Here is a 13,947-nt window from a genome sequence, read left to right as displayed (position 1 = left end):
GTAGAAAGTAGCATAACTTTAGTGGTAGATCTTTTGTAAATTTGAGTTTTAACCAAAAAAAGAATCTTTAGCGTTTCGAGAATTTAGTTCATTACAGGGAATTGTGCTTTAAAGTTTAAAGGAATAAGTCTGCTGTCACAATCATTTTCATAATTTTGGCCACAATTCATCCATCTGGCCAGTGGTAAAATAAAAATACTAGGTTTATATGAGTCCACAATTTCACTACACTTATAAGACATAATGTGAACAATTTGTGATAAAACTGTGGAATTGGTTGGGTTACCAAACTAACTCACTTTAAAGCTCTTGATTGTATAAAACATGAGCAGTAAATTGCAGCGGAAAAAGAATTATGCTAGTACACATAATTGGGTACAATTTTGTGCCATAATTTGCCATATAACGAGTTATGATTGGCAAAGATTTGTCAGTGGGCATGTGGGAACAAGCATAATTTGTGAGGGGAGAGAAAATGACATCTTCAAAACTTTCAACCAGAGACTAATTACTGGAGTTTTTTCAAAGTGTCGGAGCTCATACTTGAATTGGGGAGCTCCTAGTCAAACTCAAGACAGCTACTTTGAGATCGAGTGCCCAACTACTCGGCAAACCCCACTGGGTTAAGTCATTTTTAGAATCATTTTATATGATCTCATACCCAAAAAAAAAAAAAACCAACTTAAAAAGATATGGCTATTGTTTCAAGAATGAACTGTTAAACAATATAAATATATAATAGATAGATTGCCTCTTGGCCGTCAAAAGTTGCATTCATTACACTAAATTAACGTTAAAAGTTAGTTCAGAACCATTAAGACATCAACCATTGTTTCTGTGCTATCATGCCAAACCTTTGAGCCAATGTCAATCATCCCTGTGTCCAAACTCCATATGTTAGTGTATCCTGATTCCTGAGTTTCAATTGTGCTAAAATGATTTTTTGCAAAAATTTCGAGCACAAAATAAGCACTAATATGTTACATGTCTGACCTCACCTTATAGCAGAGGTTTATGCCAATTATGCATTGACTATATGCAATATAAATCAACGTTGTTAATCAACTCAAAAAATAAATAAATAAATTTAAAAAAAAAAACTCAAAAAATAAAAAAGATAACATTGTTAAATAGGTTAGGTATATATGCAAAGAAAGATAACCCCTTGTTTAAGGAAGGCACGCATAGCCCCACATATGCCTCCACTTTGATTGCTTTCGTTCTTTTCCAATGTATATAATTTCTTATATTAACGATAGATTCTACATTCTATTATAGAATCTGTTCCTTTTAAGTTTTGTCCACTAACCTTATCTTAGGTTATATGCTGAAAAAATGGAATCCGTCAATGGCTAATCTTTTAATAGAGTGGTCATTGATGCAAAGGCATATACTAAGAGAATTTTTACAAACACTTAGCATCAAAATTAGAGCATTATAAATGTCTAAAAGGAAGCCTAAACATACAAACATAAATCATGAATCAGTTTGGAAGAATGGAGATTTGAATCATAAATGTCTCATTTAAAAACATTAAAAGGTGTAAACTAGTTAAATTATAAGAGCACTCTCATCAGGTGTGCCAAATGTAAATATTTGGCATTTGGCACACCAAACACCAAAAACAGAGCATCATGAGGTGTGTCAAATGTCTCAAAATTTTGAGACATGCTACAGTACCGTTCCAAAGATAGAATGGTATAGATAGATGTGTTAAAAAAATTATTTTTTTATTCATTTCTCTCTCTTCTTTTATTACTTTTCTTTCTTCTCTCTTTTATATTTTCCTTCTTTCTTCTTCCGACTGTTCCTCATGTTCAATCACTCTCTCTTCCCTTTTTCTTCTTCTTTCTTCTCCAACATCTTCACTGGCTTCAGGTGTTTTTTTCCCCTTTTTTTCTTTTTTCTGTTCCCTTTCTCTGCGCTTCTTTCTCTATTTTTTTTTTCCTGTCACTATCTCTCGCTCTCTCTTTCTTTTCCTGTCACGAAGAAGAAGGTGATTCTGATTCAAAATTCGCGGATGCGTTGGAGGGACTCCGACAGTGGGGTTGTCGAGGATCTGAAGCTCAGCTCGCCAATCTGAAACTCTGCTCGCCCAATGGCAGTCACAGATCTTTGCTCGTTGTCCTCCACAGCTCTCGCTGCCGATGGTTGGTTGAGTTTGGTCATTGATTGATTTGTTAGGTTGGGGTTTTGTTGAAGATTTTGAGTTTTTTTTTTTTTTAATTTTGTTGAGGTTTTTGGATTTGAAAATTTGTTGGAGGATCCGGTGATTGTGGTTGTAGTTTGTGGCGGTGGTTGTTGGTTCTTAGGTGGTGGCGACTGCCACTGGCTATGTATTTGTATATTGGCTAGGTTTTGAGAAAATATATTATTTAATGTGTGGTATATATTATCTTAATGTATAGAATCAAAGAATAGAAGATGTGATAAATGGTGAATTGTAAAATGGTGTGTTAAAATAATAAAGTAGGCTTTTGGTGTGTTAAAATGACATTTTTTATAGAAGAGCTGATGAGAATGCTCTAAGAGCATTCCCATCAAGTGTGTCAAATGCCAAATAGTTGGCATTTGGCACACCAAACACCAAAAAACCACTCACATTTCTAAATGCCAAAAGATTTGGCATAAGTGAACAATACAATCTCAAAAATGGAAGCATTTTGGTAAAAGTTTTATTATTATTTTTATTCTCTTTCTCTTTTCTCTCTCCTCTCACATCACGTTACTCTTTTTTCTCTCCTCTCTCATCAATCTCTTCCTTAGACATTCTCTATCAACCTCTCCTCTTTTCTTCTTGCACTCTTTTTTCTTCTTACTCTTGTTGCTTTTCTCTCTTCCTCTCAGCCTCGCTGCACCATCTCCTTGACCTGATACTGATCTCTATTGCTATGGGTTTTTTTTTTTTTTTTTTTGCAGTGATTTGATAGGTGGGTTCGGCAGTGGGTGGGTTTAGATGGTGATGGGCAAATCGGTGGTGATGGGCAAATTCAATGGTGGGTGGGTCGGCCTGTGGGTGGGTTGCGATGGTGATGGGTGAATCGGCAGTGGTGGGTTCTGATGTGTGAATTCGGTGATGGGTGGGTAAGCCTGAGGATGGGTTCCGATGGATGGGTTAGGGGTAGGTGGGTGGGTTGGTGGCGACAGTGGGTGGGTGTGTGGGATGCGGCTACTTGGGTTGTGTTTTTTGTTTTTGTTTTTTTGTTTTCTTTTTAATAAAAGATAGATAGTGGATTTTGTTCTGGTTGTGATGTTTTGATGTGGTGGGTTTGATTTTGGGTTTTTATGTGGTGTCCTGATGTGGTGGTTTTGGTGTGAGACCGTGGTGGGGTGGGATGTGGGGTGTTGATGGGTGCTAGCAGCATGGATGGGTTGTAAGTTGTGGTGGGGGTGGTGGGTTTTTTTATTTTGTATTTTTATATATTTTTGGTATTTTTAATGTTATTTTAATATTTGTATATATTATTTTAATGTATAGAATTGAAGAATAGAATATGTGATGTACAGTAAATTGTAAAATGGTGTGTTAAGATAATAAAGTAGTCTTTTTGATGTGTCGAAATGGCATTTTTATAGAACACCTGATGGGAATACTCTAAGGCTTTTGACTTCTTTAATTTGTTTTCGTAATTGTGACCACATCTTTACAAGGATTAAAAAAAAAAACTCTTATTGAAGTTGTTTTTTGATATATTTTTTTCCCTGGTAAACTCTGATTGAAAATCTAACAAAATTTGGTGCAAAGGCTTTTGGACTTATTATTTAATAAAATCTCAATGCAATTTTTTGACTTTTTTCTCTTCCTTTAATTTAAGGATGTGTTCCAATAAGTTTCATAACTTGAACCATATAAATTTCATATTTTAGTTTCTTTAATTCTCTAATTATATATAGATTGCATCAATCATTATTCCAAAAGATTTATTTCGTCCTCTTTTAAAAAATTAATTCTTAATTCTTACAACTTATTTATCCCGAAAGATTTTAAAGGAAGTAGAGAATTGATAACGCCTTAAAATGTATACATGTTATATATTTATGTGGACATTATCTCCTTATTACTATGCTTAATCTGTATAATTAAGCCATGATATGCATTAGTCTCTATCATTTATCTTTACATAATTTCTTGAATATGTGTCATTCATTGCGTGTAATTTTTTACTTTCAAGAAATCATGTGAAAAAGATGAGTTTACAAGAGTCTGTGAGAGAATGAAGGTCAAATTAGAATTAAAGATGAGCTAAAAAACCATGCTTAAGTGTCTAAGGAGGTGCAGCTAAAGTGCTTGGGTCGTTTACCATGTTTGGAAGTTTCAAATAGGGAAATAAATCAAAGAGACAGAATCTGAAAAGGAAAAATCAGATTAGAGCACTGATCAGTATTTTGGGTGTATCTCTCTCCTCAAGAATCCAATTGACACAAGGCTAAATGGGTTGGAACTGTGACTTAAATATCTATAACTTTCTAGTTTTGATTTTTGTGTTTTTCGAAATTCATAATTTTTGAAGGCCAAAATTAACTCACAAGTTACTTCTGTAAATCTGGACGAAAATTAAAATAGTAAAAGTTTTATTTTCTTTGGACACTTGGACGTTAGGGTTTTGAAGGGAGGCTATATAGAACGAATTTGGCAGGGAAAACCTTGTATTTCCCTCTCTCTAATGGCAGCCTAAACTCTTTGCTAGGGCTAGGGGTTATGTTTTTTCTATACAGTATGAATATTCAATGTGATTCTTTCTAAAATTTTATCAGCAACATATTTGATTGTTCAATTGGATTTCTTTTGATGTATTAGTTCTTTCATACTTTCAATAAGTTCAATCATATTTTTCTTATTGTTTTTAGATGAATTTCTAATAGTTTCAAATAGAAATCAAGTTTTAAAGTGAATGGGTTTTTTTGAAAAATTTTCTAACCGCATTATTAATCTAGGTTATCATGCGTTCTTGAATTGTCTCAATTCAAATGAATCATAAGTATTTAATTGTATAGGAACAATTAATTATAAAATATATAATTTCTTAGATCACAAAGAATTTCATATCGATATAGGGAAATACCCCGATGCTCTGGTATTTACATTATTAATTTAAATCGACTTATATTATTATTCTTGTTAACAATCACCAAGCAAAAGTACTTTTCTTCTTCACCCAAATTGTTATTTAATTATATTGTCTTTGAATTTACCCTACTCCTTGTGGTTTGACCTTGGTACTCCAAGAATTATATTACTACGATCTCCTACACTTGGGAGTGAGCAAGCAAGAATGGTGGAGAAAAGTGGTATAGGTGTTGATAATTTATTTTGTTTGATATGGAGAAAAATTGAATGGAAGGAAAGTGAGGTGAGAGATGCTTTCTTCCTTAGCCCACAAATTTTCATGCCTTAAGGGTCCGTTTGGTTGGAGGAGTAAAAAAGTGTAAGGATAGAAAATGGTGGGAGTATAGAAAAGATTTTATTTTATCTCTTTCTTGTTTAGTTGGGAATGGAAAAGTAGAGAGATGAAAAATATAAGTTTGAATAAATTTACTCATATCCCCTTATTAAATAATGATGTCTAATTATAAATAAATAAAAAAGTGACAAATAACCACAAAAAAGAGCAATCACCCAAATTTATTAAAAAAAATGAAAATCATGTCTCGAAAAAAAAAAACCACGTCTAGTTTTTTTTTTTTTTAAATCACGCCCAAGCCCTAGAAAAAAAAAAAAAAAAAAAAAAAAAAGAGGTAACGTTACTGCCACACAAAAAAAAAAAAAAATCAACGTTTCCAGGGAAAAAAAAGGCACACCCAGGCCTAGAAAGTCAAAAGAAAAAAAAAAAAAAAAAAGAGGCAATGTTGTCAGGAAAAAAAAAGGACAACATTACTACCCGGGGGAGAAGAAAAAAACAATAAAGGCAACTTGAAGAAGCCTGCACTGTGCATATACACATGGGCAATATTGTCAATTAAGAAAAAATTCATTTCGACTCAGTTTTCTCTCCATTTTTAGGAGAAAACATTTTGGTAGGCTCGAGGAGATGGCACTTGGACCCCACAATTTATTTTCCTTCCGATTTTTTCTCCAAAATTTTCCATCCACTATGTTTCACCTCCAAACAAACATACCCTAAAATGAGAGAAAGTTCAAGAGGATAATATAAAGAGGAAGAGGAAAGTAAAATGTGAATGTGAGAACGATGTTTTGGATTGCTTGAGCAAAGCATTTAAAAAGGGTCTAATTATGATGAAGTGTGAGAGACTGCAACTTCTTGAGAGGGTGCTCTCAAAAAAAAGATGTGGGTGCTTTTAAGGGCATCTTTCTTTTTGTGTAAGTGGTGTGGAGTCGCTATTTATTTTTTATACAAAAAATAAGAAAAAAATAAATACAAAATTACATTATCAAAATACTTCATTGTCATTGATTAAATAGAAACAAATACAGTCTTGATAAACTGAATCTTACAAGGCTTTGAGTCCTAGTTACAATTTACCAAAAGAATACATGGCTTTTTGTCCTAATTACAATCTACCCAAAGATAAAAAAGAAAGACAAAGCACAAGTCTACTTATCCAAAAGAACTAAGTTCGAAAGCTAGGTTATGGAATAGGAAGATGTTAGGCACCCATTCCGCCCAAACAGAATTTGATTTTCTATACTCTAATGACCTATATACCATTTTTGCATGATGTGAATGATATGTTGCATATACATGACAAACACTTAACCAAAACCAACTCACATAAATCTATCTTATGAATGTATTCTCTTTTTTAGAAAAATTCAGATCTATTTTTGTGAATAAAAAAAATTGATTTGATTCATTAAAAAAAACCAGATCTGTTTTTGTGTAGTAAAAAAAATTAGTTTTGTAAAGAAAATCAGATCTATTTTTATAAAAGAAAAAGAACAAAGTTTTTGTTAAAAAATATCAGATCTGTTTTGGAGCAAAGTTAAAAATGGTGATTTTTATTAAGAAAAATCATATCTATTTTGTGAATAAGAAAATCTAGATTTATAGGAAAAAAAAATGAGATCTGTTTTTTTATGAATAAATAAGAAAAAGACTTTGTTAGAGGAGAAACTACACTCATGAGACAAATCAATGTTACATGCATCAATAAAAAAGCATCTCAACTTTTAACCTCTTCTTTTAAATTTCAAAATCTACTATTTTGTGACAAAAAAATTTTTTCTTAAAAAAATCAGATATGTATTTAATGAAAATACGGATCAGTTTTTTAGAGTTAAAAAAATCGAATCTGCATTTAATGAAAATACAAATCAGTTTTTATGTGTAAAAAAAATCAGATCTGTATTTAATGAAAATACAGATCAGTTTTATGTGTTAAAAAAATCATATATGTATTTAATGAAAATATAGATCAGTTTTATGTGTTAAAAAAATCAGATTTGTATTTAATGAAAACACAGATCAATTTTGTGTTAAAAAAAATCAGATCTGTATTTAATGAAAATACAGATCGATTTTTAATTTAGAAAATCAAATCTGAAAAATTCAAATAAGTTTTTAGTTTAAAAAAATCTTTGTTAAATAACAGATTTTTGAGATTCAAGAGAAAGATTACAACAAACAAAAGAATTATCTAAGGACATATTTAAAGAAAAATTTCAAAGGAACAGAAATAATAAAAACATCCTAAACCTATCCATGCATTATCAAACAAATTAATAGAAAGGATAAAAAATAAAAAATAAAAACTGCCTCTTGTATAAGTGTGCTCTTCTTAGTGAAGGAATATTTTAGGGCTCAAATAAAATTTTTCAACTCTTTGAAACCTAAAATATTTTGCTTACAGAAAAGAAATTCTTAAGGCAAGAGCCTTCAAAACGTCTTTAACGTAAGATGGAAAAAAAAGAAGAAGAAGAAGAGAAGAGCCAAAAAGCGTAAAATAATGCTGAATTTTGAGAGGCATCCTCTATTTATAGAGGTTGGGATGTTCAAAAAATTAGCTGAATGATCAGAATACGAACTAGGACGCGTCCTTATTTCTAAAAAATAAAAAAGATCAGATTTATCTCAATCTAGGAGCCCTCGAGCCGTGGCCAGTGCCAAATGGCCCTCTTGGGTGCTGATCCCGTGTTTGAGTTCTAGTCCATTTTTGACTCATTTTTTGAGGTTTTTTGAGTCGGGACTTGTACTTAGACGCGTTTTTAATCCATATTCTAAAAATTAAACTCATTTTCTAATGATTCAGGTCTCTACAGCAATGATTATCTTGTAGATAAACACTTCAAAAGTCTTGATTATCCACAATTTTGTAGTTATCTGATTATCCTTTTTATTCCCATGCAATCAAGTCTATTTTCGACACTTACTAAAAACCAATCACAAAATTATTTAATTAATTTTAATTGTCTAGTCAATCAGAATTAATTTAAATTAATCATGTGTGGTTGGTTCTACCTAAACAAAATGCTTCCAGACCGTGCAAGCTTGATCATGCGAAATCTTTCAGTCCGGTGGTCCAATTTGGAAATCGGACACACCGTCGCGACCATTAGAATCTCAAGATTATTTTTATGATATGCAAGGAATGAATTAATGCATATAATGCAATCATGAATTTTGGGTATATGAATGGTCATTCTAGTTATCTTCCTTGATTAAATTATGAATGCAAAATTAAGTGTCTACATGAAGTTTAGAAAAGAGCGCCATTAATAATATGTTTTTATTTGTTTTCAAAAAGAAAGAACGAGATAGACTATAAAGTAACTAAAATTTCATGTTTGAGAGCTAAAATATGAACCATGATATGTCTTTATTATTTTTTCAAGGAGAGAAAGAGAGCAACAAGGACGGGACTAAAATATCATCTTTGAGAGCCAAAGTATGAACCGTTATATGTATTTGTTATTTTTTTAAAGAGAGAAAGACAAAGACAAAGACGGAACTAAAATTTCATGTTTAGGAGCCAAAGTATAAAAAAAAAAAAAAATACCATTTATATAAAGATTCAATTCTAAACAACCACATCATATATATTATATTTTAATTATCCATCCTTTTCACCACACAATTAAAAATTTGATATAATTTACTTCAGGTATCTAAGTGGTGGTGATGATGATGGTTGTTGTTTATGTTTTCTTTCCATCATTGCTTTTTACTTTTTTTTTTTTTTTTTTCTCCTTCCACTTTTTAGTTTTTATTTCCCTTTAATCAAACATAGTCTTCAGTGATTCTCAACCCAATAAAAATAGACTTCAGCTTGTCATCGGTCCAAATTATCTCACGGGCCCATTAAGGCCTGACCTCATTTTGGTGAATCCGGGCTTTATATTTCAGGTCAAGCCCGTGAATAAAAGTCTACTGTTGTGCTCCGTGCAATTCCCTTTTATTTTTTATTTATTGGCGAAACAAAACTTTAATCATGGAGTGTGATTTGTGAGCAAGGCTATAAATAAGCCCAATTTTCTTGATCCATTAAAAAAAATTGTTTATATTCATTTCTTTCGTAAAAAAATTTAAGAATGTTGATATAAATAAAGCTCAACTGTATAAAGCTTACATTTAAATTATATTTTGCTTGTCAAAATGTTATATTTCAATGGTATTTTTTGATCTATTTCATAAAGCATTGAATTTAATTGTAAAGGTTTCTTCTTCTTCTTCTTCTTTTTTTTTTTTTTTTTTTTTTTTAATTCTAATACTTTCCATTCATTCTAGGTTGCTGTTTTTTTTCCAATCCTAGAACTATCTAGGAATTCGATGAGATGAAGTAAAAAAATATATATAAATCTCATCACACTCTTGAATATTTTTATGATTAACAAAAAATATTGATTCTATATTAGAATAAATGGAAAATATTGATACTTAAAATTAAAAAAAAAAAAAATTAGAAAAGGCCTTGAGTAAGCGCAAAGAGGCTAATTTACTTATATGAGAAAACAATAATTTAATTACAAATTTTATGAATAAACTTGAACTTGTTTAACAAAAAAAAAAAAAAAACTAAAATTTAACATGTAATTTTGGGTAAATGATGAACTCAAACTCATCTAATGAATCAAAAAAAAAAATCTGTTTTTTTTCTCTCTATCAAATGACCAAAGTGCCCTGTCTAAAGCCATACTTTTATTATCCATACTTTTACATAAAGCCACATCCACGTTCCCTCTTTTAAGGCACCTCGAGCGAGAGACAACAACAAATGTAGTTTTACTGTTCTGTTGTCTGTTTCACTGTTCGTTGTTCCTTTCCTAAATTCCATTTCTTCTGTACTTGTATATTTCTTGTTTCGATTTTATGAAAAAAATGGAATTGAAGCAACAATAAATAATATATATAATGGGGCCTGAATCGAACTCAGCAGCTTCTTCATCTTCATCTGCATCTTCATCAACAACACCATCACCTTCTGGAAAGCGAGCTAGAGATCCTGAAGATGAGATTTACCTCGACAATCTTCACTCTCACAAACGCTACCTCAGCGAGGTTGGTTCCCTTTTATTTGTTATTTGTTATTTGTTTCTAATTTATTTTTTAATGTTTTTTATATATTATTTATCGCCCCCAGTGTTTTGTTTTGTCTTGTTATTAACTTTTGTTGGCTTAGTTTTCATTTCTAAAATACTGGGTTTTCATGGGGTTTAGCTAATTCATTGTCTTTAGTTAATGGGTTGCCAAACAATGGGGTTCGATTTCTTAAATCGACTTTGTCCACAGGCAAAACTACAAGCTGTTAGCTTTTGTTAATTGCAGTCTGTTATGGGTTTCTTGGGATATGTTTTGGAGTGTTAAGTAATTTCTTGATACACAAAATATGCATGTTGGTGGAGTTTGTTTGAGTGCCTTTGATAAATTTTACATTTTTGTTCTTTTTTGCATTGATTGCTTTATATGTTTATTTGGTTTCAATGGGTGGGGATTAGTACGAGGTTTAGCTTTAGTTTGTGTCTGAATTGGTGTCAATTTGCATCTTAACTCCTTAAAGATTGCATGTAAAAAGAAATTAAAAAAAAAATTTCCTGCAGATAATGGCGTCCAGTTTGAATGGATTGACCGTTGGAGACCCACTTTCTGATAATCTCATGGAATCTCCAGCCAGATCTGAAAGCATGTTTTATCCAAGGTAACATTTTATGGTTTCGATGAACACAAACATTAGGCTGAACGATACATTTCCCTTCATTTGTTATGAGAATACATGAAGGTTAAATGTGATAACCATGCCCAACTCATTGTAAATAACTTTTGAAGTTGTTTTGTTGCAAGCATTGGCTTAGGTGGTTAAAGGGTTGGGTGGATTTTGGGTAGGCCTTTGGGTTGAATTTTACTGCTTGAATGTGGAGAATCTGAACTTGGTAGTTGATATAGGTTAGTCTTTTGGTATTAGTTAGAGGCTTCAAATTAAAACCAATTGGTAAGTGAAATTGTGTTGAAATTGGTTAATTATTGATAGGATAGGTGAAACCATTAAATACGGATGTGGTAGCAGATTGCATTGAATATATTTCTGTGATTTTGGTGTTCACTTTGTTTGCTGACTCATTGATCATGGCCCTAGCATTGTAGGATAGCTAGATAAGTAGGCACTTTTAGTGGAAATATGTGAAACATCACCGTCTCTGTCTGTGAGCATCAGTTCACTACATCATCTGCTCTCCTTGTAGCTAGATTACTCTTGTTATAAGAAACTCCTTATTTTCCAATGTAGATATAACTTGCCTTGGTATAGATGATATCTTTAGTGCTTTTAAAACCATTGTTTTATGTTTCCAGGGATGAGATGTCCTTTCAATATTCACCAATGTTAGAAGACTGGGATGACTCTCGATTTTGTGAGAACCCTATAAACACATGCTCCTCCCAACCTGACAGCGTACCCACCAGTCCTGTCTCTCCATACAGGTATCAAAGACCACTTAATGGGTTCTTTTCTTCACCTTCCACTAGTTCACACCCTTCACATGGCTGTGCTTTGGCTCCTGTCACAAGCACACAGCCTCGCCAACGAGGCTCAGATTCTGAGGGCCGGTTCCCATCATCACCTAGTGATATATGCCACTCAGCTGACTTGAGGAGGGCTGCTCTCTTGCGGTCTGTGCAGATGAGAACACAGTCTCCTGGCCCATTATCTTATGAACTGCCATTTGGTTCAGGACAAGACCCTGTACCTAATATAGAAGCTGAAGAGCGACCATGCTCATACATGAAGTCTTTGGTTGATGAGAGGGAGTATCAAATTGAGGAGTGTTCTTCAATGGGACTGCCAGAGTCTGAGTTTAATCAAGATAGCTCCTGCGAAGTGGTGAATATGAATGTTAAAGGGGCCGATTCTGAGGATTAGATTTATTAGGAAATGCATTAGGAAGACAAGCACTCTAATCTCATCATTGGCATCTATTTGCTCTGGGGTCACTGTTGTTTGCGTTAGTGAAAAGTAAGTATTTCAGTGCATGCCCCAAAAGGTCTCGGTTGGTTCTTGTCAGTTGGGAAATATGCAAGTTAAGTCTCATTATTTTATGCACATGAAAGGTCATGAGTTACATATCAGGCAGCTGACAATTTCATCCCCAAAAAAGCAGAGATTATTCACTCTGGACGTAGCATCCTTCTCTTGATTCTTGGCAGCAACTCGAGCATAGCTTATGATGTTGATGTTGTATGATAGTGATATTTATGAGTACTGCTTGTCATCATATATTCCTTGCACTTCATGCCTGTGATCTTTCTGTGCCCCATGAATTGGGCTTTTCTCCCCTTTATTGTTCTTCAACACAATTATACTCCTGTCTTTTCTCTTAGTATCCTGTAAATCTTCTTTTTCAACTTCCCTTTTTGAATCATTTCTCTCAGAACCTTACCCATAACACAACAAATACTTTAATCAACCAAAAAAGAGAGGATCTGAGAGCCATCTCCCCCTATCAGCCCGTACAGCACAGGCCTGGAGATCAAGATGCAAACAGGCCCAAATCTATTACAACTATTGGCCCAGTGGGATACAGCATGAGCATTTGCGATTATTTCTCTAGAGACAAATTGATTGACCCAGATTTAAAAAAAATGTAATTCAAGTTCGATTCACCATACTATTAATCTGTGGGGTTCTGAAGTGTCTTATAAACAAAGAGTGAAATAATCTAACCAAAGGCCCACACAACATCCTTGTGTAATTAATAATAAATAAATAAATAAGCATTTCATAACTCCATTACTGGTGTATTATCATGGGATGAGCCTTTTGAGGCAACCTTGATTTTTCTTTGACTTGAATTTTATGCCTTCGTAAATACTAAATAATAAGTCTTCAAATGTTTTTTTTAATACAAATTTTAGATGGTTAATGTGTTTTTTTTTTTATAAGAGATGGTTAATGTGTTTGATTATTAAGGAAGTAATGCTCAAGACAAAAAACTTCAAAACTATAAGTGGTAAGTACATCATTTTTACATTGACCTATTGATAACACTACTTTTATTGTATACAAATGATCACAATATATCATGTAAAATAAATAATAAAAACAGAGGCTAGATTCACATCCTCATTTAGGATTGCCAATCATTGATTGGAGCTCATTGGACTACAAGGAACATCGGTAGAATTGAGCTAACGACAGGAGGCGTAGGTGTAAGGATTTTTCTTTTCTTCTCTAGTAAACAGCAGCTATGGGAGGTATGTAAGGACTTTCTTATGTGTTTTTGGAATTTGAAGGGATTTTTGATATGGAAATTTTTAAAGTTATCTCTTTATTTGTATTTGGAGAGGTTGTGGGCTAAAAACGTGGGTCAAATTGCATTTTTTTGGAAAAAAATTTCAAAAATTTCTTAAGTTTTTTCTAATTAGTTTTAAGAGTTGAAATTTAGGAGTAATAATCTAGTATTTATTTCCCACAAAATCTTAGGGGGGGCCAGGAAATCTTTTGTATAGATTTATTTCCCTAGCTCCGCCCCTGTTAAATTGTGTTGTGTTTAATTCTTTC

The 13,947-nt window shown here is 32.6% G+C and overlaps 1 protein-coding gene across 1 annotated transcript; it reads left to right on the top strand.

The window, feature by feature from the left end:
- Positions 1-10,127: 10,127 nt before the first annotated feature.
- Positions 10,128-12,766, top strand: LOC142612617 (uncharacterized). The gene is made up of 3 exons (XM_075784729.1): positions 10,128-10,454; positions 10,994-11,091; positions 11,742-12,766. Exons 1-3 carry the CDS (start codon positions 10,308-10,310, stop codon positions 12,307-12,309), a joined length of 813 nt encoding a protein of 270 aa, XP_075640844.1. The 5' UTR covers positions 10,128-10,307; the 3' UTR covers positions 12,310-12,766.
- Positions 12,767-13,947: the final 1,181 nt, after the last annotated feature.

This window comes from Castanea sativa, chromosome 10, assembly GCF_040712315.1.
Source record: "Castanea sativa cultivar Marrone di Chiusa Pesio chromosome 10, ASM4071231v1".
In the NCBI taxonomy this organism is placed as follows: Eukaryota; Viridiplantae; Streptophyta; class Magnoliopsida; order Fagales; family Fagaceae; genus Castanea; species Castanea sativa.
The sequence above is the reverse complement of the archived record's forward strand: the minus strand, read 5'-3'. Positions and strand labels throughout refer to the sequence as shown.